The sequence below is a fragment of the Cynocephalus volans genome, chromosome 5 (genome assembly GCF_027409185.1).
Source record: "Cynocephalus volans isolate mCynVol1 chromosome 5, mCynVol1.pri, whole genome shotgun sequence".
NCBI lineage: Eukaryota > Metazoa > Chordata > Mammalia > Dermoptera > Cynocephalidae > Cynocephalus > Cynocephalus volans.
The window spans coordinates 42,177,882-42,203,756 of record NC_084464.1 but is presented as its reverse complement, the minus strand read 5'-3'; the positions used below and the strand labels follow the sequence as shown (position 1 = coordinate 42,203,756).

General features: G+C 43.6%; 1 protein-coding gene across 1 annotated transcript; it reads right to left on the bottom strand.

Annotated features, from left to right (window-relative positions):
* Nucleotides 1-226: 226 nt before the first annotated feature.
* On the bottom strand, nt 227-11,513 carry TRIM40 (tripartite motif containing 40). Its single transcript, XM_063098263.1, has 5 exons — nt 11,169-11,513; nt 1,755-1,850; nt 941-1,159; nt 607-629; nt 227-401 (listed from the first exon to the last, which is right to left on the bottom strand). The coding sequence occupies exons 1-5, from the start codon at nt 11,511-11,513 to the stop codon at nt 227-229; spliced, it is 858 nt and encodes a 285-aa protein (XP_062954333.1).
* Nucleotides 11,514-25,875: the final 14,362 nt, after the last annotated feature.

Sequence of the window (25,875 nt, the reverse complement as noted above, 5' to 3'; positions counted from 1 at the left end):
GGAGTGATGGGTGTTACCATCAGTTCACAGGCAAAATGGAGATCTTGCAAACGATCCTGGAGATCATGGATCATGACCTGTGCAGTGGAAGCCACAAGCAGGAGCCTGGTTCAGGAAGGAGACTGTGTCTAAGTGTCAGAGGGTGAGACATCAGGTCATGGCTGCGGGGATGAGTAAATGGGGACATGTCCAGGAGACGACAAGCCTGAAGATGCACTGGGTAGATCTAATGAGAGGCTGGATGGGTTGGAGGTAGGAGAGAGAGAGGAGGCTGAGGTGAGTCTGAGATGAGGTGGTCCAGGGATGAACAGGAGAGAGCTTCTGAGGATGGGCGAAGAACCAATTTGTTGACTCTTTTCTCCAGCTCAGGATAAATATCCTCTAATTTCTGTGGAGCACTCCTAGAAACAAAGAGACCCCTTCATAAATTCGTATATGAGTATATTCATATATTCTGTTGAATCTTCCACTGGCCGTGTAGCATGAAGGTACAAAAGTTAACAGAGAGTGGAACTCCTTGGCCTTGATGAAACCCATGTGCATGTCTATGCTGTGTGGGTTTGGATGTTTGTGCATGTGTGGGAAGGAAAAAGGGATGGCTCATACCTGCTCAATAAGTCACTGGCGTTCTAGGAGAGAAAGAAGGAGAGTGAGAATCACATTTGGTTCTCAGGTTCCTGTTATCTCCAAATCCCCTTCCCAGCCCACTCTTGGAGGCCACTCTGGGATGCCACATTGAGAACTGGAAGGACAGTACCCCCCTTTTGCACCCTACTCTGCTGCAGAAGCAGCATTGCACAGACTTGGACAAGCCACCACCACCACATGTCATCACATACCACATAAGCTCCTCCCTCTTACACCTCCCAGAGTGCTGCAGGTAGGCTGCCTGCTAGTAGAAGAGAATCCCGGTCTTTGGGAGGTGCCTCAGGATATGCACCTTCAGTGTGTTGGCGTCTAGCTCCTTGGCTGTTCTCTCCAGATCAGTGACCACGCTGCTGATCTGCATCACTGCCCTGGAGATGTCAAGGGTTCTGGACACCACTGCTGGTTTTTCCTCCAGCTGGTCCAGCTGCTGCTGAGGAGCAACACCAAGCTGCCCCTTGGTTTGGTGCTGACTCTCCAGCTCAACCTCCAGCCTGTGGTTCCCACGGTCTACCTGAAACTACAGCAAAGGGACTCTCTAAGACTCACTGTTGGATGGCTCCGTCCTGGCCCCTCACAATCTCTGAGTATCTGAGTAGGAATGCTGATTCCTCAGTACTTTTCCCCTCGCAGTGGTGCCTCTGCATATCACAGGTATTGTAGAGGCAGCTGTGTCCCTCATAAAGCCAGGGGCAAGCCTCCCTTCCCACCTCAAATCTTGTGAACATTTACAGATAGCACATCATACCCTGGTGGGAACCCCCCCCATACACACCACTCAGCTACATCCTCTCACTGCCTGCTTTTAACACCCTTCAGGTCAAAAGGTGAGAGGAGATCCCACACCCAAGTGAGCAAGAGGAATAGAAAGGTACACTGTCAGAGACAGAAATGGAGACCTATGGTTTGCATAATAATTTTCAACTAATGAGACACTGGTCTCCTTTGGTCCTTTATTGTGAGCCAGGTAGAGCAGAATTGGTTTTCATTTAACGTATAAGATCAGAGGGTTTAGCTTGCCCAGTCACTCAGCCAGCAAATCCCAAAGCCCTGAAACCAAGCCCAACACCCAGTTTTTCAGCCTCCGAGTCCTTCCATGTTCTTCCCACCTGCAGAGCCCGCAGCTTCTCCTCTTCCTGAGCCTTGAGCCGCTGAAGTTCTCCAATGTCCTTTCTGAGCTTCCTGCTCCTGCGGTTGAGTCGTTCCTAAAGAGACAGACTGGAGGTGAGGGGCACTCACTGGAAGGAACTCAGTGGAACACATAGGGGTCTTGGTCCCAGGATGAAGCTAGCGTGAAATTTTGCCAAAAAATAGGCACCCTTGAAGCTTCATGCTTAGCGTAAGGAACCTGAAAGTTTATTTAACGAATAATGATGGGGAAAAAGAAATGGGAAAAAAATTTAACGTCTTAGAACTACACAAAAATAACAGATAGTAACAGAACCATTTCTACTTGACTTCAGTGTGCTTTTCTCTCAACATATAAAAGTAATATGCCAATCTTCTGGCACTTTTTACTACTTCATACTAACAAAGGAAGTCAGTCTGGAGAGAAGTGCCCTAAGGAGGAGATGGAAAGCCTCTAGTCCCACTCCTCCCTGGTCCTGCATGGGATGGCAGCAAGAGACCATTATCAGGTGCAAACCCATAGCCCAGGCAGGCATGTGCCCTCTCTCAATGTTAAATCTGAATCTGAATGGGTCACTGAGTTCCTGAAGCCATGGAACATAATGAATCATTTGAGTTTCTAAAAAAATTTGCTTTCAGATTTTTGATAATGTATGAGAGAAGCAAAAAATAAACGAAGCTGGTCCTGACAGCAACATAGGTCTGTAATGAATCAAAATGGAAGAAAGTGGGGACAAGGTCAACAAAGACTGAAAACATTCTTCTTCAAGTCCCTTGTTAGATTAGTTACAAAATGTACTTGTCCTACCAGATAAAAAAGCATTCGAAGCCATAGTGATAAAAACAGTACTGCTGCAAGAAGAAATGGAAACTGAAAGAGAAGAGAGAGCTCAGAGACAGACCATGTTTAAAGAAATTTAAAAAAAAAAAGTTGTACATAAGTTATTGGAAGAAAGGACAGAATCTGTAAGTGATCTTGATAAAACTAGTTTACAGTAATAGAGAAATAAAACTGGATCCCTATCTAGAACTACATGTGAAGATAGACTCCAGATGAATTAAAGACCTAAAGATGTCTTAAACAAGCCCCCCAAACACAAACCATGAAGGGATTGTTTAAGCTGATTGCATCAAACTTAAATATTTCGGGGCTGGCTGGTTACCTCAGATGGTGAGAGTTCAGCCTTGTAATACCAAGGCCACGTGTTCAGAATCCATAGTAGCCAGCCACCAAAAAAAAAAAAAAAAAATTAAATATTTCTTTTCAATGACAGCACTGTGGACAAAACTGATAGAAATGATAGATTAGGAGATAATGTCTGTAATGTCTAAAACCAACAAGAGAATTATATATAGAATAGAGAAAGGAAAGCCCACAATTTACCAGAAAGAAAGGAACTCAACAGAAAAATTTGCAAAGAATATGAATAGTTAATTCACAGAAGAGTGAATACAAAAGGCCATAATGCATGTGAATACATGACCAAACTCATTGCTGATTAGAGAAATTGAAATCACAGGACAATAAAATATTGTTAGACACCTATCAGATTAATAAAAATTAGACAACTGGATAGTGCCTGGTGAGGGGATGTGTGACGATTTAACAGACCAACGGCAGGCTGGTGACATGTGCACTGGCATGGCCATGCTGGGGATGGGGGGGGTGGGGTTGGTGGGGGTACAGGCCACCTAAAAGTGCTTTCCTCTGTGATCCAGTGGTCCTGTTTCTGGGTAAATACCTCAGTGAATTCCTCGCTTAGGTACTAAGAGGATGTGCACACCACAGCAGTGTTTGTGGTAGCAGAGAGTTGGAGTGACATAAAGTCCATTCCTGGTGAAATGGATAAATAAAATGTGGTAGATCTCAGTGTGGAAACCATGGGCTGTAGGACACATAATACATGGATTAATCTTAAAACATGGTGCGAAATGTAAAAGCAAGAAATAGAATGAGGCCTGTAATATTGTAACACTTTGTAAATTAAATATGTAAACACACAATACAGCAATGTATTTTGCCAAATCACCTACAAATAAAAAGATAAAAAAAACACTAAATGGTTGCCCATGGAGGTGGGGTGGAACAAATAAAGATTGCTATTGTTTGCATGTCTGTTCCCTCCAAAGTTCATGTCGAAACTTAACCCTCATTGCGACATTATTAAGAGGGTAGGAAATCCAACTCTGGTATTTGAAAGGTAAGGTCGTTAAGAGGTGATTGGATCGTGAAGGTTATTCCCTTATAAATGAATTAGTCTATTCATGGATTAATAGGTTATCATGGGAGTAGACCGGGTGGCTTTATACAGAGAGGAAGTGAGTGCATTATCACACGCTCCGACCCCCCTCACCGTGTGATCCCCTGTACCTCCTTGGGACTCTGAAGAGTCCCCACCAGGAAGAAGGCCCTCAGCAGACGTACCCCCTTGATCTTGGACTTCCCAGCCTCCAAAACTGTAAGAAGTAAATTCCATTTCTTTATAAATTACCCAGTTTTAGGTATTCTGTTATAAGCAACAGAAAACTGACTGATGCAGTGATAAAATGGAAAACAAAACAAAAAAGGGATATGTGAAATCAGGTAAGGAGACACTATAAACTGAAGAGTGTGTTTTATTAACTAAATCTTTCCCATCTCAGGTCAAAAAGCTTTTTTTTGAGGAGATTTTGTTATTGATTGTGGTGTTTGTTTAGGGAAAATGTTTTTTATTTTTGTGGTTTTTATCTTGTTTCCTCTCATAAATTCTTAAAATATATTGCTTTTGGAAAAGAAGAGCTCACATCACTGGAGAGGTACAGGTAGAAGTCAGGGGCTGAGAGTCAGTCGGTGAAATCAAGGTACTGGGGACTGTGGGCGAGAGGTCAGCAAGGGCATCCAGGCCAGCAGAAGGCTCCAGGAAGCAGACGAGACAGTGATGTCACTACGAAGCTCCTGAACATTCTGTCACTGAGTGTTACCTGCAGGCCTTTCCCAGCAGAGAAGGAATAGAAACTCATAGGAGTGGGAGGTGGTCAATGGGTAACACGGATGTCACTCAGGGGCCTCTCTGGAGAGGTGACAGGCTGGGCTGGGCTGTGGAATTGTTCATGTGGGCCTTGAACAGCACAAACAAGCAAACAGCCTTCACCCCTCAGTCTACTCTCTCTCTCCACCCTGATGGTCGAACTTCGTGAAGGAGCTGTCTGTTCTTGCTGTCCTCCTGTCCTCACGGCCCTTCGCTCCCCAGCCATCTGCCTGGATTCTCATCACTCCGTTGAAACATCCCTCCCCAAGGTCACCTGTGAGCTCCAGTAATGAAATCTGGAGGTGGCGTCCTCTCGCTTCTCCTTTTCTTCATGTAATTCTCCCCTCATGTCCCAGCCCACCCTCCAACCTGTTCTTCCTGGACCTTGCCCCTCCTACCACAGCTTCTTTGCTTCTTCATTTCTCCTGTAAAAAGAAGCCTTCTCAGGGGTTGGTTCCTTAAACCTTTTCTATCTCAAACTATGTCCTCAGCTTTCCTTTCTGGAGGCTTCAGATCTTAACATAATTCTAAGTCAACCCCATGTTTCTAGCTAAGTCTCTCCTGCTGCCCAGCCAGGTAGCAACTCAGAATCAATATGGAGAAATCGAACTGACCCTCCCCTTCCCCACCCTCTTCCGCAATCCAGTCCTCTTGACCTCCATATTTCTGTCATTGAGTGACCCATTCTATTCTGCCTGTCACTCACTTTGAAATCTGTCATATTTCACCTTTTATCTGTGTTACTGCTCCCTTCAAAATGATTTATCATCAACAAAGATAAGCCCAAACCCCTTCACCCAGCATCCAAGGCTCTTGGAGACCGGACGCCAATGTGCGTTTCCAGTGCTCTCTCTGCACGCTCCCCCCACACTCTCCGCACACACCCGCAGGCAGGATCGCTTACAGTTCCCTGCTTACAGATCCCAGAACACACCCTGTCAGCTGCACTTCCTTGTGGCTTATCTTTTCCTTCTCCCTGCCAGGAATACTCTCTTTTCCTACCTGTCAAAGTCAGGCTTATTCTTAAGACCCAGTTCCAAAGGCCACAGTTCTACCTTCTGGTAGTAAAAAATTTAATGAAGAGTCAAAAGTCAACTACAGACACTGTGTAAAATGAAAAAAAGAAAGTAAAGATAACAGTAATAAAGATAAATCCATGAAGCAAACGAAGATAACACACACATATCATTTACAATCTTCAGAATGAATAAAGTCCTGTTTTTAAAAATAGGTATTCATCAATTTTTGCATTAAAATGTTATTTAGTGGGTGCATATCATGTGAGTAAGACACTTCTTAGAATCAAAAAGCAGGCTGGCCGGTTGGTTCAGTTGGTTAGAACACCAGCCAGCCACCAAAAAAAAAAAAAAAAAAGAAAATTAAAAAGCAAAATTCTACAAACTTTATCTAGCAAAAATATTCCTTAGGGGAAAAAGTTGAAATATAGAGAATAGTTCAACACCTGTGTTGTCTTACTGAATATTTTTAAAAGTTTCTGGTCCTGTGGGATATCAGATAGAATGTGATTTCACAGTAAAATTTTTTTTTACAAAAAAGGGCATTAACTAATGAAGAAATGTGAGAAGACGTGAGAACCTAGCAACATTGAAATTTGTTCTCAAACAAGTTATCAACAAAATGCATAAAAGAAGAAGTAGTCAACAGACAAAAGGTAGCTTTCTCTGATACAGTTAAAAAAAAAATTACCAACATTCAAAATGCATGCTACTTACAGAACAAAAAGTGTCCCAAAATATGAATAAGAATGGTATCACCTACATGAACATGATCATGATCTAGAAAATGTCAGGAAATATGAATAAATATACAAGCTCAGCAAAGACTCTTGTTTGAATTTACTAGTACCAACTGCGAAAAAACTAATGTTGTAAAATGTATAAGCTACCCTCTACAGAGTCAGGGCACACGAAGTTTAAATGAAGACAATTTAACATCTGGTTCAGATACATAAAGGAAAACTCTTAGTGATATATTCTGCTACTGGTTGAAAACACTAAAGAAACCCTTAAAAAGTCATGATTCTTAAAGTAGTCAACGAATTTAATGCAATGACTATTAAATTCTCAGGGAATATATACTCTAAAACTTAGAAACATTGCATGTATTAGAGCATTCCTCTGAAAGGACAGTCAACAAGAATATCAGGTTAGAAAAATTATTGAGTGGTGCTGCTAGATTTAAGAATAAACCATATATGGCAGGCCAGTTAGCTCACTTGGTTGGAGCGCAGTGTTGATAACACCAAGGTCAAGGGTTTGGATCCCCTTACCAGCCAAGAGCCAAACAAACAAAAACATACAGCAACAGTATCAAAACTATGTAATAATAACTTTAGAACAGAAAAAATAATCAATCAACGGACTAGAGTAAAAAAGTATTCCACTATTATAAGAATTTAATTTATGTTAAGCCAGAAACAACACATAAATGTGGAAAGGGCTCACTGTTATAGAAATGTTTTGGTGACAACTGGATACCAGAATAAAAAAATATTTATATGAAGTCATCCTTCACACACTATTGTTAATGTTTATTGTTATTAAATTCCAAATAAGCCAGGAATTAATAAATCTTTAAAAACAGAACAGCATAGTGATATTAGACAAATTTCTCAATATATCAAAAATGGACATTATATTGTTTAAAAGAATAGAACTGATTTAAATACAAATTTCTAAAGTTTTTGCCCCAAAAATGCAATTAAAGAAATATATAACAGAATAAGCAAAATGTGGGTTAAACATAACTAATACAGATTATCCAAAAGATAAATTGCTTGGATGCAATCATGTAGAATCTATGTCCTGATGCTAAGAGAAAATGTGGACAGTGAGACTTCATGGATAAAAGCCTCACCACCAGCATTCATAATCAAGCAAAGTAAAACAATTTAAGTCACTGTTACACTCTATTAAACCAGCAAAATACATTCAAGTGATGCACACAACATTGGTCGATCAGTAAGGAAAGAGTCGTACAAATATTTTTTCTGTTCTACATTTATAATGTAGCATTACAAATTTTTCAGTCTTTCTGGAGTACAGTCAGGGATTACATAATTCCTTTAAAAGGACACAATGTATGTTATTTAATATTCAAGATTTAATTCAAAGAAATTGAGATGTGGTGGAAAATTACAAGAAAACTTAATTTTAAAACTGTGCTATCAACATCTACAAGCACACACAGGGCCCAACATTATAATCACTTCTTCAGAAATACCCTCAACTCTCCTGCTTCTCCCTTTCTCTATTACTCCTTATCCCTGGGTAAACTGTCCCATCAGCTTTTCCTTGGCTGTCTATCTTCAAGGAGCCTCTTGAGACATGTTAAATTCCTTAGTTTCAAGCCCCAGATTGGTGTTCCACACTGCCTGCCATCCCTACTCAGTTTCTCTTACAGGTTTACTTTCCCAAACTATATCACACCATCTTCTCTCTTTTCAAAACTTTCACATCCCCACCTCTACCCACATTGCTGATGTTTCTTCCTCACATATTACTGAGGAAATAAAAAGCAGAACACCCAAGCCATCTCCGAAACTGCAAGACTACCTGCACTCCAGACACCTGCTTTCGTTCCCTGCTGTTACAATGGAAGAGGTGCATCTCCTACCAACCCAGCATTCACTTCTCCACCACCACCTCACTGGACTGCTCGGCATCACTCCATGCAATCACTTCTTAAAATACTCTGTTCTCTTAGCATCTGGGACACCACTCACTCCATTTTGCTCCTGCCTTTCTGGTGGCTTATCCTAAGTCTCCTTTCCTGGGTTCTCCTGCACCCTACATCTAAATGATGGCCTTTCTCAGGACCTTGCCCTGGAACTTCTTTTCTCTCTAGAGTCTCTCCTGAGGATATTGTATCAATTCCTTTGGATTTAAATACCATTTAATGGTTGATGGTTGTTCTGATGGTTCCAGCTTCTGGGAATACTACCCAGACTCTCTTTGGAGACTGAGATTTGATAACCATCTGCATATCTAAAATCCTACTTTGATGTGTCCCAACTTGGACTCAACTTGTCTAGATGAAACTCTTGATGTTTCATTCAAACCTGTTCTTTCTAGTTCTTATCGTTTACATCATCCATGCAGTTTCTCAAACCAGAAACTCATGAAATCATTTTCGATTCTCTTCATTCCCTCACCCCACTTCTGATCTATCAGTAAGTCCTGTCAATTCAAACTCTGATGATAAATTCTTCCAATATAACAAGACTTTCCCAGACTTGGGCCTCTGCATGCACTCCAGCCCCACAGTCTTTGCACTGGTCCACTTTTCTTCTAGGTCTCAGCTTTGATGTCACCACCTCCATGAGGCTCTTGCTGACTGCACTGATATGAGTCACCCAATACTCTCCATCTCAGACCCTTGTTTGTTTTCTTCCTACCTCACAAAAAGCTTGTAGTTTGTTTGATTTCTTATTTGTCTGTCTCCCTTACCGAACTGCAAACTCCCGCATCAGGGATGGCGTTAGTCTTGTTCATCACTGATTCCCAGCATGTACTACAGTTCCTCACACACAGCAGGGCCTTACAACGTTTCTCTTAAATGAACAAATATTGTTGTTATTTATTTGTTCTAGGTTCATTGTCATTATTAAAGGTAGACCTGAGGACAAGGATTCTGAATCATATTTGTACATCCTACAACACCTACCATGACATCCTACGCAAAATACAGACATGACTAAATCATCGAATGAGTGAGTTGGTTTTCCTTCTCATGCCTGCCTCATCAGCAGGTGGGAAGCCCCTCCCCCCTCTCGTGTGGACACCACACCTGGGGGGAATGATGTTAGAACCAAAGAGAACTCTGCCTCTTTGGCCTCCTGAATTCTCTATCTTTCCATAGTGAAACCCAATTTGGACTCCCCACTTTCATATCCTGGATCATAATATATTCTCCAAAAGTCAAGTATCTAAAATAATATTTTGAAAATTCAGCCTTCATTATTGGATAGAAAGACACCACGATGAAAATATTGTCAATTTTCCATCTGATCAAATACGAACTGGGTTGGGGTGAAGGGCAAGTTTGGTAAAAATAATTCTAAAGCTAATTGGCAAAATAAATATGTATGAATATTCACAAAATTCTGAAAAACAGGAGTATCATGAGGGTTCTATCACAATACCTGACATTAAAACATATTGCAAAGGTACAATGTCTAAAATGGTTTGGCTCATAGGCAGAAATAGATAGAATAGGACAAAATAGGGAGTCAAGAAAACATGCAAGTAAACATACATATGTGGTATATTATGAAGTTGGCATTTACATCAGTGGGGGAACTATATGTTTTATTTAATAAATGGTGATAGGAAAAATTGACTGTAACTTGGAAAACGTAATGTTAGATTCCTATTTTATGCTTTCACTAAGCTGTATCTCAGATATTGTAATTCCTCTAAAATATATGTTGAAGGATATTTATCACAATATTCTATATAATTAATCTCAAGAGAAACAATAATCTGGAAATAATTCCTGCTAATTTATTAAATTCAATAGATTCATAGAATTCAATACCATGCAGTCGTTGAAAATAATTCAGAAGATCTTTATGCACTGATGAGAAAATGGAAAAATGTACAAGACACATTTTTAGATTGTGAAAACAAGTTACAGAAAAAAATAGAGAGAGAATACTTTGCGTTTGTGTATCTTTTTTAAAAGAGTGCATACACACACAATTTTCTGGAAAGACACTCAAAAATCTAACAATGGTTACCTCTGGGGACTGAAGATGGAAGGAGGCAAAAAGAAAGATTTTTAGTTTTCACATTATACCTTTCAGTGTTGTCTGAATTTATCGCCAAGAGCCTGTAACTTGTATGATAAAAATTAATAAGATAAAAATAATCATGACGGAAAGGAAGGGAAAAGGAAAGAAAAGACAAAGGAAGGGGGGAGGAGGAGAGAGGGAAAATCATGTACTAATTTCCAGGTTTCAATATATGTGGAGGATAATTATTAGTCTAGGTAAAACCTGATTATATTTCTAGCCACGTTTCTAGTACTATCAACCAGGCAGCTATATGGTCTCAGTACTGAAAGGGTTTTGAATTGTCTGGTCCCTCATTCTATGGATGAGCAAATCGAGAGCGGCTCATGCTTCCTGGGAATCTGACATCACAGTGATGGTCTCCTCTTCTAGACAGGCTCACATCAATGCACTGAAACTCTAACATCAGTAGCAAAATACACACAGAAAAGCAAAGAATGGATCCAAAATAGGATGAAGCAGAAGAAACAAAGAAAGGTGTCAGTTATTGAGCCTCTGTAAGGTGCCGAGGGTGGGAAGGAGTAACACAGGGAGGTGGTGGCAAACAGATGGCTGCGATGACCTGGCCTTACCTTGTAGTGACTGATGGCATTTTCAATGGCCAGCTCGAGGTGAGACTTGTGTTCAGGGGACACCAGGCATTCCACACACAGAAGGAGTCTGCTCTCCTCACAGAAACTGCACACCCTCTTCTGGTGACTGTGGCAGATGTAGCCTGACCCCAGCACTCCCTCAGAACAGGGCTTCCGGCAGAGGGGGCAGCAGAGGACTCCAGAGGCTGAGGCCTTCTCCGCATGCTGCGTCAGGCACAGTCGACAGAAGAGGTGTCCACAGTCAGTGCTCACGGCCTCCTTCAGGCGCTCCTGGCAGATGGGGCAGACACCCTCCTCCCGGCTGTCCTGGTGCAGAGAGACCATGGCCTCCACTCCACCCCACCAGCTTCCTGTCTATAGGGCCTCCTTCCTCTCACTAGGTCTTTGGAAGGCCTGCCACACGAAATAGCCCCAGCTAAGAGGCCCAGCTGTAGGGAGGCAGCCCTGGAGCAGCCCAGAGGACGCGACTCAGCCCTCCAGCTTCAGGCAGCTGCCCATTGTCCATCAAGGGAGCCGTAGCAGGGACCACACAAACCACGATTCTGCATAAGTTCCAGAAATATCTGATCAGCTTTGACGTGTACCCTCTGGTTTCATTGTATTTGCTAAACTTGAAATCACTGTATTTTTCATATACCTGGAAGAAGCAGGTGATTCAATAACCAATTCTGTTTTCTTCCTTAGAGGTTTCTGTGAATATTTTTACAGCCCATAATTAAAAGGCCAGGGTTTCATTGTCATGGCCAGAAGTCAGATCATCATAAACTTAGAAGCTGAAAGTCTTGTCTGATTTGCCATCAGTTGGGAGAATCTGGCAGGAGTTGGGATCATTCTCTCCCACACTGGCATAGCACTATTAGTTATTACTACCAAGCATTTGCAGCAGCATCTCTATCCTAGTTATTCTCCCAACCAACATCCTTTCCAGGATTATATGGATTCCCCAAAGAAAGAGAAAAGAAACAGAACATAGAGCAGTCCAGAAACTTGTGTAATGTTTGAAGACACCTGTTCCTTCCTTTCAAACCACATCAAGAGATGACCCAAAGAAAGAAGTTCCCCCACCCCATTTCCCTTACATACTGTGTGTGCATTCACTCTCATTCCCTCATCCTACACCTCTTGCCCAGCCCCCTTCCTGAAAAGCTCTCTTAGTATCCTACCTCTATTTCTCCTACTACAATTTCAGATCTTTTCTCAAGCTCCGGACCAAGGGAGATGGCCAGCAAGTGAATAGCTCTTCTTAAAATGTGCCAATTATATATGCTCATGTGTCAGTAAAACTGGGAGAGAGGTGGAGAGTCTCACCCTTTCCTATAACACTGAATCAGTGGGAAAATAAAACTCCTCAGGACAAGGGTAGCTGGAAGATGAGATGGACTTTGGCTGGTGCAGGGTGTGGTTGGTGTGCTTATGGGGAGGAGAAAAGTCTTGGTGCCTTTGATGTAAATATGGAACTGAGAGTCAACAGAATGAAGACACTCCCCAGAACCCCAGTTTATTGAACCTCAGGATCCAGTTGTCACAGAACCATGGCACCTATCATGACACTGGAACATCAACCACTCACCCCACTGTCCTCTAACTTTCCTCCAGTCAGGCTGGCCTTAGCATTGATATTGGGGGAGCCCAGAAGGGCTGCCACTTGCAGCTTTTAAGGGCCCAAGATTCTTGCTGAAAACCTCACTCCATAGACTCCTCCCTCAATCCCATTTTGCCACTGTTTGCTGTTGGGGTTGTGTGATATTGTGATATAATAAAAAATATATATATCTGGTCCACCCCCAGTTCCTGGCCCAGAGCTCCTAAAATGCTTGTAGTTTTCTGAGCTATAGGGGTGCTAGGTACATCTTATCTTATTCATAATCAGCTCCTTCCAACCATACCTGAGTCAATGCTATGAGGTGACTCTTAGAGGATATGGCTGCTTGCCAGAAAAACCAGCCATGTGACTAGATGGTTGTAACTTTCAGCCCCACCCCTGACTTACAGGAAAGGGAGAATCGGGCCCCGGGAACTGAGTTAATCACCAATGGACAATGATTTAATCAATCATGCCTACATAATGGGACCTCCATCAAAATCTAAAAAAAGACAGCTTCATTTGGAAACTTCCTGGAGACCGTCCAGGTTGGTGAATGCATCCACATACTGGAAGGGTGGCACACCCCATACTCTATGGACATGGAAGCTCCTGAGCTCAGAGCCCTCTGGACCTTGCCCTATGTACTTCACCATCAGGATGTTGATTTGTATATCCTTTATGGTAAACTGGTAGTAGTAGGTAAAGTGTTTCCCTGGGTTCTTTGAACCATTATAGCAAATTATTAAACCTAAGAAGGGGTTATGAGAACTCCCATTTTGTAGGCATGTGAGATCAGAATGTCTGTCATCCCCGCCCGTGGGCTTCATCACCACAAAATGTCCTCTCTTCACAACTTTCCTTGCCCTTAGAAAGAATTCAGCAAAGGCTTGATAAATGGATGGGTGAGTGGACAGATGGACAGATTGATAATTGGGTGTGCAGATAGACAAATGAAGAAAGAGCACTTCATTTGAGTGCCAACTTAGAATACTTATCATATAGTAATTTCTACTATAGTTACTTAGATACTTTTCTTGAATTTCCTACTGGCTTGTTGAGCAACTTGAAGGCAGGGATCCATTGTACTTAAGTAACATGAGCTTAGGAATGATTCAAATGTAGAGGCTGTGAAAGGAAAGACAGAAATCATACACATTTTAAAAGATATGCATAAGGAAAAAAACTACAAAAGCAATGTCAAGAGACAAATGACCAAATAAAAATGGGGGAAAAATATTTGCAACTACTATCAAAATCAGAAGGCTAATTTTCCAAATGAGTAGAGAGCTCTTACAAATTAGAAAGAAATGATCAACTACCAAGTAGAAAACTAGGCAGAGTAAATGAACAGACACTACATAGAAAAATAAATACAAAATATTTCTAAGATATATTAAAAGATGCTCAGTCTCACTCATAAGAGATAAGGCAAATTAAAGCAACACTGAAATACTACTTTCCCCTATCAGATTGGCAGAAATCCAAATTTTTGGTAATATAGTGTTGGTGAGTATGAGAGGAAAAAGGCACTCCCATATACAGCTGATGGGAATGTCAATTAGTATTCCTTTAGCAGAGTGGTAATTTAATAATTTCCTTCAAGATCAGAAATCCACATTCTCTTTGAACCAGCAATTCTGATGTTAGAAATTTAACATACAGATATACTCACGCATATGTGAAATAATATATCCATAAAAACATTGCATCAATATTTTAGAAACATTTGCATCAAATTTTAGAAACAAACCGATGGAGGTTAAGCTAAATAAACTAGCTACAACCGTACAATAGAATACTGTGCAGCCATTTCAAGGAGGTGGGGTGGGGGAGGAAAACTTTGCTATTGGAATAACCTCCAGAATAAACTATTACATTAAAAAAAGCAATGGTACATAGCAGTGTGTATAGCATATTGTTATTTGTGTAAAATTGGGAATAATAAATGCACACTTGTTTGCATTTATTAAAAAAAAATCTCTGGAAGGATACGTCAAGAACTAGTAATGGTTACCTCTGGGGAGAGAAACTAGATATCTGGAAACCAGAGGATGAGAGGGAGACTTTACCCTGCACTCCTTTTTAATTTTGAACCTGCAAGTGCATCATGTTTAAACAATTACTTATCTTATTTTTTTGGTGGCTGGCTGGTACGGGGACCACAACCCTTGATTTTGGTGTTATCAGCACCACACTCTAACCAGCTGAGCTAATCTGCAAGCCTGTCTGCCAATCTTCATTCTTCATCCAGGGCCTCCACTTACAATTGGGCAGGCTGTTCACTGCACAAGAGCAGCCGGCAGAAGGGATGTGTAGGGACTGAGAACCAGCCCACTGTCAGCTTGCCAAGCCATGGAGCAAGGCAGCACTGATCCTGAAGAAGGGGAGGGGCCTATTCTCATTTGCACAAAGGTGTCAGGAGTTTGCAGGTGTATATGCATCTTCTTTTCCTAAGTAACCATCTCACTTATTCTCATTTTATTTTTGCCAATTTCCCTGACTTTGGCTCATAATTAGCTCCATGAGGAACAAGACTATATCTTTCCATCTTTTCATACCCTCCTACGCCTAGCCCAGTACTAGGCACCTTATGCCAATCTCTCAAAGAAAGGTCTCCAACTAAATCCTAAACTCAAATCCTAGTGATGTTTTCTCAATCCACATGCAAACTGATGACTCTGAAATGTTAGATCATCAGCAGTCCCTTCCTTGAAATTTTCCTCTCTGCTGACTCCTGGGATCCCTCCCACCTCTCTGACCACCCATAAAAGGAGGCCCACCTCCTCCTAGCACAGTGAGATGGAACTACTTGGAATTTGAAGGTAGAGGGGCATATTCAGATCCCTGCTCTACTCTATGCAGGGCCTATAACCTCTCTGGGCCCCAATACCATCCAGATCCTAATTCCTGGTCTTGATCTCCTTATTGAGTTTAGGTTCATGTGCAATCTTGGATGTCCCATCACAACCCCAAGCTCAATATGCCTTCTAAATTATTCTTACCTGGATTATCCACCACCCTGCCCAGAACAGGCCATGGAGAGGGAGGCTCTTTCTAATGAGTGTTTTTGTTGCTTTGCCTCCCACAGATTTGTCACCCCTTTTCCCCTGGGTGACAGAGCCGCTAAAGATTACTCAAAGCCCATCTCTTCTGAACAGTGAGATGCCCCAAAAAGGGGTTAATCTCCCAGAACCTCAAGAGCAAGGCACTCCTTCCATTTGGGAAATTAACCATGAATTGGGGTTCTTGTCCTGCATTTATTCTCCAGACTAGGAAGTTTTAGAAAGAGAACATAGGTGGGGTTTTTGCTAAGTACAGTTTAACAAGTTTAACAATAGAAGCTGGTAACATGCAATTAAGTTGATCCACTAACAAAAGCTTGAATTTAGAAAACATTCTCTTCTTACAGCAATTTCCCAGTATCTTTACATATCAATCAGTAACCTGTCTGTCTTTGAGCCAGCAACCTTGCTGTGTTACAATTCTTTATCTTACAACAGAGACTTTATAGCCTGGGGAAAATTTCCTGTCCTTTGCAAGGTCAATATTTGAAACTGTGAGGCTTTGGAAAACCAGGCCCTGTGAAGTACATTTGTGTTATGCATACGTCAGATGTTTTGACAGCTGTCTCTCTGTGGACAGAGGGTGGTGCTGTCTCCCCAGACAGAACAGGATTTCTCCCTTTCACCTCTGGAAGATAAAAGGCTGCTGCCATGACTTGAGGGCACTGGGATATTTCTTTAAAAAAATCATGGCTTAAAAACTGGCAGTGTAAAATTCCTCAGGGCGAGAAATATCTAGCTGTGGAAAGTTAGCCTTGAACTATGTAGATTGGGGGTTGGAGAGAGAGAAAGGAAAGGGGGCATAAAACTGTGTAAGAGGAAGAAGGGTAGCCCATTAGAGAGACTGCCTGCAAGGCAGCAGAAACAGGGGGACCAAGGAGGAAAGTTTGCCAGTGGAAAATGTCCAGTGGCAGAAATAGCCAAAGGATTATAAAAACAGAAGTGCCTAATATTGAACCCTAAGTTATCTGCTCTGCAATGGTGTCCTTTAATGAGACCTGTCCTCTACCCCAGCACTCATCATCTATCCCTGGGTATTATATTAGTTGTGTATTATACACAGCTACTTGAGTGAGATGCAAATTAGAGAAAACACAGAAAAGGTGCTGTGCTCTATGTCTGATGATGCAGTTCTCAGAAAAACGGTGGGGTGGGGGAGCAGGGGTCCAAGAACTGAGACTCAGAAGACATGGAGAACTCAGCAGAGATCTTCGGAGCTGCTAGTGAAGGGAACAAGCTTTTGGTGGAAAATCCCTGAATTCCACCCCAAAGTATGGAAGAAACAGCCTCAAATACCACATGATCTCACACATATCAAGTGTAAAAAAGTTGAAAGTAGAAGCAAAGAGTAAAATGGTGGTTATTGGGACCAGGGGTGGGGGGTGGGTTGGGGGATGTTGGTCAAAGGATACACAGGTTCAGTTAGGAGGTGTAGGGTTACAGCAATAGCTATGCCAATGTATGGCTGGGGTTATTGTACGACTAGGCAATTCATAACTAAAGCCAAAATGTTTCATTGTTTTTGTTACACTAAGTTTTCCATTTGTACTGTCTGGGCTAAGGGTTAGGGCCCACAGACCCTTCAACCCGTTTTACAGACTGGGTCACAGACTCCTCACACGCAAGTCCACACTAGGTAATTGGGAAAGATCCCAGGAGCCATTGGCAATAGGACAGGAGCTTAGTCCTCAGCTTTCAGCAGCTTTCAGCAGTGACAGCGGCCTCCCCGTAGCCCTCCCCCGGGTCACCCTGGGGGCGGGGGGAGCAGTGGATCAGAGCCACTCAGCCTTTATACTTAAGTCCATAACCCACGGCAGCTGGGTGCAAATGTGCAATTACATTAGCCAGTAACCAAGGAACACCTGGGTGCATGTGCATATTCACATCAAATGCTTGGCACGATTCTGAATATCTGAGGGGCCCTGACCATTTTCCTTCACTTTCCCTAAAGGAGGAATAAATTCAAGAGATCTATTGTACAACATGGTGTCTATAATTTAATAACAATGTACTGTATTTTTGAAAATTGCGCGCGCACCTGAAATGTATTGAGGTGATTAGCCATTCGGGTGTTGAAAGAATCCTTATTCTGAGTCCTGAGAAGCACAGCCAGATGGATCAGTATGGAGTTTTGGTTGTAGAGGTTAACAGTAAATGAAGAATGAATTGTATAAAGACATTTGTTGGGCTGCATCACAGACCCTTCAAACCCGTTGTGCGGACTGGGTCACAGACCCCTCATATGCAGGTAACAAGCTAGGTAGCTGGAAAATATCCTGGGAGCTGTTAGCAAGGTTCACATGCTTTATTCGGAGGTGAGCTCAACCTCCAGTCCTCTGCAGGCGACAGTGGCCCCTTGGTAGCCTCCCGGGGGCACTGTGGATCAGAGCTGTTTGTCCTTTATACTTAAGTCAGATAACCAAGAAACAACTGGGTGTGAGTCAGATAACCAAGGAACACCTGGGCACACCTGCGCAGTTAGAGCATTTACAACAAACATGCTAAGTCATGCTCGGCAAGATTCCAAACACCTTAGGGAGCCTGACCATTTGTTTTCATCTTTAGAACATTGAAACTTTTAAAAATTTCTTGCTGATTTGTCATAAAACATTGGCATCTACAAAGATAACCTAGAACTCATAATACACCTTTACCACAAGGACTTAACAATAAACAGGTTAATGACCTTTAGCAATTTAAGGAGTATTTAAGTTAGTCACTGCCAAAGAAAACATGGAATGCCCTGTAATCTTAGGCTCATGTGAGAAACTCTTGACAGTCTTCCCCCAAATTAATAACACTAAAAATTGACATGTTGTTACCAATAATGATTGTGAAACAGAAATTAACTTTAAACTTTCAATAAAAAAATAAATTTTGATTAACCATGCTAGAGGAAATCCCAAATAGTCATTCTCACCCAAGAAGATGCATTACAAAACTGTTGTCAAATGAAGAGGGAATCAAAAGCTAAAAATATAGGGAAAATATAATAGTGATTCAGGTGGTTAATTAGAAATATTTTTCTGGATTTTTTGACGTTTGTGGTATTTGTCAGCTTTTTAAAATTTGTAATTTGTTGTCACTGCTTTTCTCATTCTAAGCCAATATTTACTTTCGTTCCTAATTTTGTCTGATTCTGTCCCTTTTCTTGAAGAGGTCCATGTGTAAGCTTTAAGTCCCACAAACCCGGACCTTCTCCTGGCCCCCCATGAGAGTTTTCGGGCCGCGAGAGAGCGCTGCAGGCCGGCTCCCTAGATGGGGCGGTTTTCCATCAGGAAGCCCTAGAGAGAGCTGAAACGGAAAACACGTTGTTTGGTAGCGCTGGCCATCTAGGCTCAACGATCAAATCAAAGGTCAGGCAAGAAGCAGGGTCCCACCCAGGGCCCTTGTGCCCAACGGTCTCTTCACTTAGAAGTCCCTGCTGACTTGGGAGAGCACGGTGCTGATAACACCAAGGTCAAGGGCTCTGACCCCCTTATCCGCAAGCCGCCTCCAAAAGTCCCTGATGGACGTTCATAATCGTCCTGGGGCTGCAGCTGCCCGTGCTCAGGCTGTTTTCAGTCCAGTCCTTTGCAGCGGCTCCAGAACTCCGGAGGCAAGGCTTGCACTCTGCAGTTTGCAGAAAGTCTTCACTAACACGCATCAGGTGTTTCCAGCTCCACCTCCCCAACCTTTTTCGTAGCTTTCACGATCAAATATGTGCTCTGAGATTTTAAAAAAATAAACGACGGGCCGACCCGTGGCTCACTTGGGAGAGCGTGGTGCTGATAACACCAAGGCCACAGGTTCAGATCCCGATATAGGGATGGCCGGTTAGCTCACTGCGGAGAGCGTGGTGCTGAGAACACCAAGTCAAGGGTTAAGATCCCCTTACCGGTCATCTTTAAAAAATAATAATAATAAAATAAATAAATAAATAAATAAACAAACAAACGACAACAACAAAAAGCCTCACCTCAACTGAAAGCGAGGCAATACAATCAGGATTACCCCCAAATCGGTTGCTTTCCAAACACGGCTTTATAAAACGCCCGTAGGCGTTCGGGCGTGGGAGCGCGCGCTCGGCTCGTTCCTCGTTCCGATCTCGTTCCCCCCGTGGTCCGCACCCAAGCCACCGTAATATTCCCCAACCGCCGCCAGAGCTGCCCACTCTTCAGCCGGCTCCTAAGGGGGAAGCTGCCTTTCCTGCCTCTGCACACAAAGGCGGTCACAGCCGCTGAGCCCGCAGCCAGGGCCGGATGTCCTCTTCCCACCACCAGCCGGTCCTCTTGAGTCCCCGCGTCGCCTTCTTCTGGCCTCTCTTGACTCTGCGGTCTTTGGCTGATCACCTCACCTGGATCCTGCGCGCCTCGGACCTCTCGCAGAGTACATTCCATTCTACAGATGGGAAACCGAGGCCACGAGTCCCGAAAGGCGGGCCCCAAAGGTCATGGACAATGGTCACCAAAGCAAGTACTGTAAGTGACCAGGAAGATCTGCAGTTGGTTTCCTACAGCAGAGGCAGCCTCACAACTGGTCTGCAAACCTTTTCTCTGCGGACCCTCAATCCTTCAAGTCACCCCGTACCAATCCGTTCAGTAAAAGCTCTAGGAGCAGTTCACCCCAAATCCATGGAATGAAAAAGCTTTTGGGGGGGGGGGAATCTTAACTGGCTTAACAGGTTTTTAATGCGTCATTTACACCTCTGAGTGTTTTCTCTTGCTCCTCTTTCTGCCTCTAGAGCTGACTTCAGCAGCTCCAATCTCCTTGTCACATCCTGGTGTGCAAACTGAGACCTATGAGGGGCCTTTACGCCTCAGGGCAACTCCTTATGCTGGTGTTGCACTGAAGCTAGAATTCAAAAAGCTGCAGCTGCGCCTGCATTTTAGAGGCCCCAGCCTAAATTTAATGCACAAACAGGCTTTTTGTTTCTGCCTGGTAAGGAGGACTACTCTTACTCCACCTTTTCTGGAATATTAGGTGTGTAGGATGCAAGGTTCTTTTCCAGCCCTGACTGGGAGTAAGGCGGGCAATGTGTGTATGCAAGAAAAGTCCTTGTAGACTTTACTACAAAAGAACAAATGTTTTCTGAAAGCTAAGGTCCAGAGAAGAGCAAACCACTGAAAAGCTGAGGCCTGGATCAGAAGGGTTCCTCTTCCATTTATGGACGGACCAACTCTGGTGGAGACAACTAAAAAAGCTGGATAAAAATATCCGTAGGGAAAATACAGGAAAATGGTCAGGGCCCCTCAGATGTTCAGAATCTTGTCGAGTTTGTAAATATGCACGTGCGCCCAGGTGTTCCTTGGCTATTGTCTAACGTAATTGCGTATGTGTGCCCAGGTGTCCTGGGTTATCGACTTAAGCATAAAGGATGAGCAGATCTGATCCATAGTGTCTCCTACCCCCAGGGTGCCCCTGGGGGCCACGAGGAGGCTGCTACTGCTGCTGGAGGCTGTTGCTGCTAGGGCCTCCAGATACTCTGAGAGGCCACTGCTGCCACCACTGCTGCTGTAAACTCCTGTTGAAGAAACTGAGGACTGAGCTCGTGTCATCTGCCAATGGTTCCCGGGATTTTTCCCAATTACCTAGAGCGTGGACCTGTGCGTGAGGGTCAGGTGACCCAATCTGTACAGTGGATTTGAAGGGCCTGTGAGCCCTAGCTCTGACAACACAAATGGAAAGTTAGTATAGCTAAAATAATGAAACATTTGTCTTTAGTTATGAATTGCCTTAACACGACAATTGGCTGTGATGGCTATGATGGCAGGAGTCCAACAATAGCCCCAGCCATACAATTGCCTAGCTATGGCCCTAACCCAACAATTAGCATAGTCTCTCAACCCCAGCAGAATCTTTCTACAAAATTCAAGGAGCTAGTGAGAAATTGCTTGGCCGAATTTGGGAAAGGAAAGAAATCTGTAGAGATGAACCTGGAGCTTGGGGTTACTTCTGTTCTAGGGGCATTTGTTGATCCTGAAGAGGGTTCAATAATCCAAGCCGCATTTTTGGCAGCCTTTAAAGGCTTAAGGGAGCACTTGGTGAACTTTCCAAGTTGCTGCCTGTGGGGCTGTGGTACAGCATGAGCCTTTGGTCCTGCACTGACATACTTAGAAGCATTATTAAAAATGTTTGGATCTCCATGAAGCCCTACTATACCCAAGCTTACAGGGAGATTTAGGTAGGAATGAGGTTGATGAGCTTCATTGTTTATAAAATCAGGAGTGCTGGTGAAAGAAGTAAAGCTTTGAAAGGTTTGAATCCTGCACCTGCTCATGGTCGTCATTAACCAGCTTTACTTGGAGTGTACATGAGATGAAACATCAGTCTGCCTGTAAATTTTAGCAAGCCATATTAGATGGAAACATGGAACATTGCTATACACTTGTATAAGTACTGTTCCTTTGCAGCATGAATAAATGTACCTGTGAGATGTACCACAATGAATAAATAAAATAAAGCTTAAGGGAACTAGAAGTGGACTCACAAGCCCCCCAAATCTCAAGCATTGCACTTGTTTAAGGTGGCTCTAGACTGCTAGTGTCAAAACAAAAATACTTTGGGGAAGAAGATAACATCATCCTAGGTCTCAAATTATTTCCTTGAATACTTTCTCAAATATACCTAGCAAACATGCAAAGATAACCAGACACCAGAGAGGTAAAAGAAAACCAGTAAGGAAAGCAAAAACAACAGGCAACAGAATCAGACCCACAGACACTCTAGGCACTGGGATTATTGGACACAGACTGCACAAAACTGTGTATATGCTATGTTGAAGGAATTTAAAGGGGACATTTGCCACAATGAAATTGCTAAGAAGCATCCTACTGATAGGAGGTAAAGGAGTGCCGGTAGAAATCTTCCTATAATGTTACAATCTTTTGGGACAGCTGCTGCCAACCCTGTAGCAAGTAAAGGTTAGGGACATGGGGTGGCATATACTTACCATGTCCCATGATGGCAAACCCACGATAGCAGGTCGGGACCAGTCTTGGAGCAGCTCTTGTGTGAAGGACATGGAGCGGGACTGCAAGAGTGAGAGGATAATCGCCGGGGGAAAGATCATCCTTCTTTTGGGATTGGTGGAAGAGTGGAGGTCCCAGAGATTTTCAGTTTTGTGGGTCCTAAAATGGATGAAATGTGAGGAGGTGCTGGGTGGGGGTTGAGCAGAGGGACCTCTCTGGCTTGGTGGTAACAAATTCTTTGGGTAAAGCCTCAGGTGCTCGTTTTACCAAAGATAAGTGATACCAAGGGGCCTTTCCTAGTACTTTTACTGCCACAGAGGTGGGGAGAAGTACTGTGTAAGGCCCTTCCCAGCATGGTGAGAGGGGCTTTGGGATTCGGGTCTTTTACATACTTGCTGTCCCGGGCTCAGTTTAAAGTCTGAGAGGGTGGTGGGGAAAGGATGAGGTAATAGAAGGTTGCCCTGTTCCCTAAGATCCCTAATGAGAGAAAGAGTAGGGAGATACTGGCCTAACGGTGATGAGCTGGAAGGGAGAGGTGTGAGAGTGAAGGGCCTGCCGTGCATAAGTTTGAGGGGGCTGAGGCCTGTGGGCTTGTGGGGGGCAGCCCGTAGGTGAGTGAGTGACTGGTGGGGAGGCTAAGACGAGGGATGATTTCTGAGGTGAGAGCATGCGTTACTGCTGTAGCATCCTCTGAAGTGCAGGGAAAAGCCTCAATCCAACCTGAAAAGGTATCTACTACGGTAAGAAGATAGCATGTCCTTTTGTGAGGAGAGTAATATAAGGGCTGAAGAAGGCGTAGTAGGAGTTCATAGCATATACGAACTGAATTATGGAAATCTAAAAGGATTTGCTCAGCTTGTGTGGTAGGGAGGCCATAGCGACCAGAGAGTATACCAGTCATCCTTTCTCTGTGCTCCCAACTGTTGGAGGTGTTGTATTTCTTGAGGTGTGTATTGGGATAAGGGTGTAGGGGCCATGAGAAGAACCTGAGCAGAAGAGGAAGAGTGGGGGCCTGGTGATTGAGCAGCCTGTTTTGTGGTTAGATCCACAAGTTTGTTTCCCTGGGCTATGGGGTCGTTGAAGGTTTGGTGTCCTCTGCAGTGTATAACCCCAGCCTCCTCTGGCAGTTGTGTAGCTTCAATAGCTAGTGTTAGATTTATTACGGCATAACCCCCCTGGGGGGCGGGCATGGAGGTGGCGCTTCCATCTATGAACCATGTAATGGGATGTGGGGAGATGTGTGTAAAGGGACTGAGAGGAGGTCTAAAGCCTCCATGCAATTATGTTCTAAGGGTTGTGTGTGTTTTGGGATGAGAGTGGCTGGATTTAAGGGGAGGGTAAGGTTTGAAGGAAAACTGGGAATTCTTAATGAAAGTAGGGTGAATAAATTGTAGGCAGGAAGGGGAGAGAACTGATTTGGCCTTATGGCTGAGAAGGTCTTGACTGTTGTCCAAAAGTTAGTTTAGAGCTTTCTTGTGCTAAAAGGCCCATAAACAGGGGGCCCATACTCGAGCTGTGGTTTCCAATTGTTCAGAGAGGTATGCAACCAGGGAGGAAATATCTCCTGCCTCTTGTCCCAAAACCCAGGCAGCCAATCCTTGGGTTTTGGTGATGTATAGAATAAAAGGATGAGATAGGTTTGGGGAAGGATAGAGCTGGGGCTGAGAGGAGAGCAGGTTTTTTGTTGTTTTTTTTTTAAAAACAGATGACCGGTAAGGGGATCTTAACCCTTGGCTTGGTGTTGTCAGCACCATGCTCAACCAGGGAGCCAACTCACCATCCCTATATAGGATCCAAGGCTGAGGCCTTGGTGTTATCAGCAACGCACTCTCCCGAGTGAGCCATGGGCCAGCCCTGAGAACAGCTTTTAATTGCTGGAAGGGAGAATGAATGGGCTTTGTGGGATCTGAAGGAATGGCAGGATCCCCTTTGGCTGCCTCATAAAGTGGTTTTTCTAGCACGCCAAAGTTGGGGATCCACATATGGAGATATCCTGCAAGCCCCAGGAAAGAGAGAATTTCAGTCTTTGTGGTAGGAGTAGGGAGTTCAGAAACTAGACTCTTGCCCTCCACCATTATTTCTCTGGTATTGGGGGTGAGGTGAACTCCCAAGTAAGTGACTGAAGAAGAAATTTGGGCCTTGCTGGGGAACACTCAACATCCCCTGGAGGCCAGAAAATTAAGGAGAGCAACAGTGTGGGCCTGTGAATCCTCATAGGAGGGGTGACAAAGGAGGAGGTCATCCACATATTTTATTAAAGTGCTAGAGTTTGGGGGAAGTTCAGATAAGTCTTGAGCTAAGGCCTGGCTGAAAAGTGGGGGCTATCCTGAAACCCCTGAGGTAGTACTATCCAGGCGAGTTGTTGGGAATGACGTGTGTCAGGATTAGTCCTATACTAAATAGTATGAGCCATTAGGCTTTATAACCAGAAGGATGGGTGTGTTGAAAGGCAAGTGGGTAGGCCGTAAGAGATGAGAAGAAAGGAGTTTGTGTATGACGGGTTTTAAGCCTATTAGGTGTTTGTTAGTGATGGGGTACTGTGGAACATCAGGGAACAAAGAGGGGTTCCGCAATTTAACAAGGATAGGGAATGGTGCGTAGCAATGGAGGGAGAAGAAATGTCCCATACTAGGGATTAAACTTGCCTGAGGGGGAGGGGAAGGTGAAAGCCCCAGGGGCCAGGTCTGGGTGCAGCCTGTAACAGGAGTATTGTAGCTGGAGTTAAAGTGTTTAGGGAAAGAGTGGCTTTGAGTTTGAAAAGAATGTCCCATCCCAGTAAGGGGGTTGGGCATTGAGGCATTATTAAAGATTTGTGTGAGTTGGGTGTGATATAGAGTGCAGGAAAGGGATTGAGTGATCTGTGGACAGTATTCTGATCCCATGACCCCTACTATTGTGATAGAGGGTGGGGTTGTTGGTCCTGCATATTTAGGAAGGGTAAAGTAAGTGGCCCTGTATCAATGACAAAAGAGATTGGCTTACCGGCTATGAGGCGAGTTACCCTGGGCTCATGTGTGGTGATCTCCATGGGGGCCTCGGGCCCTGAGCATCAGCAGTCCTCCTCCTGGGCAAAGCTGAGAAGCTCTGGT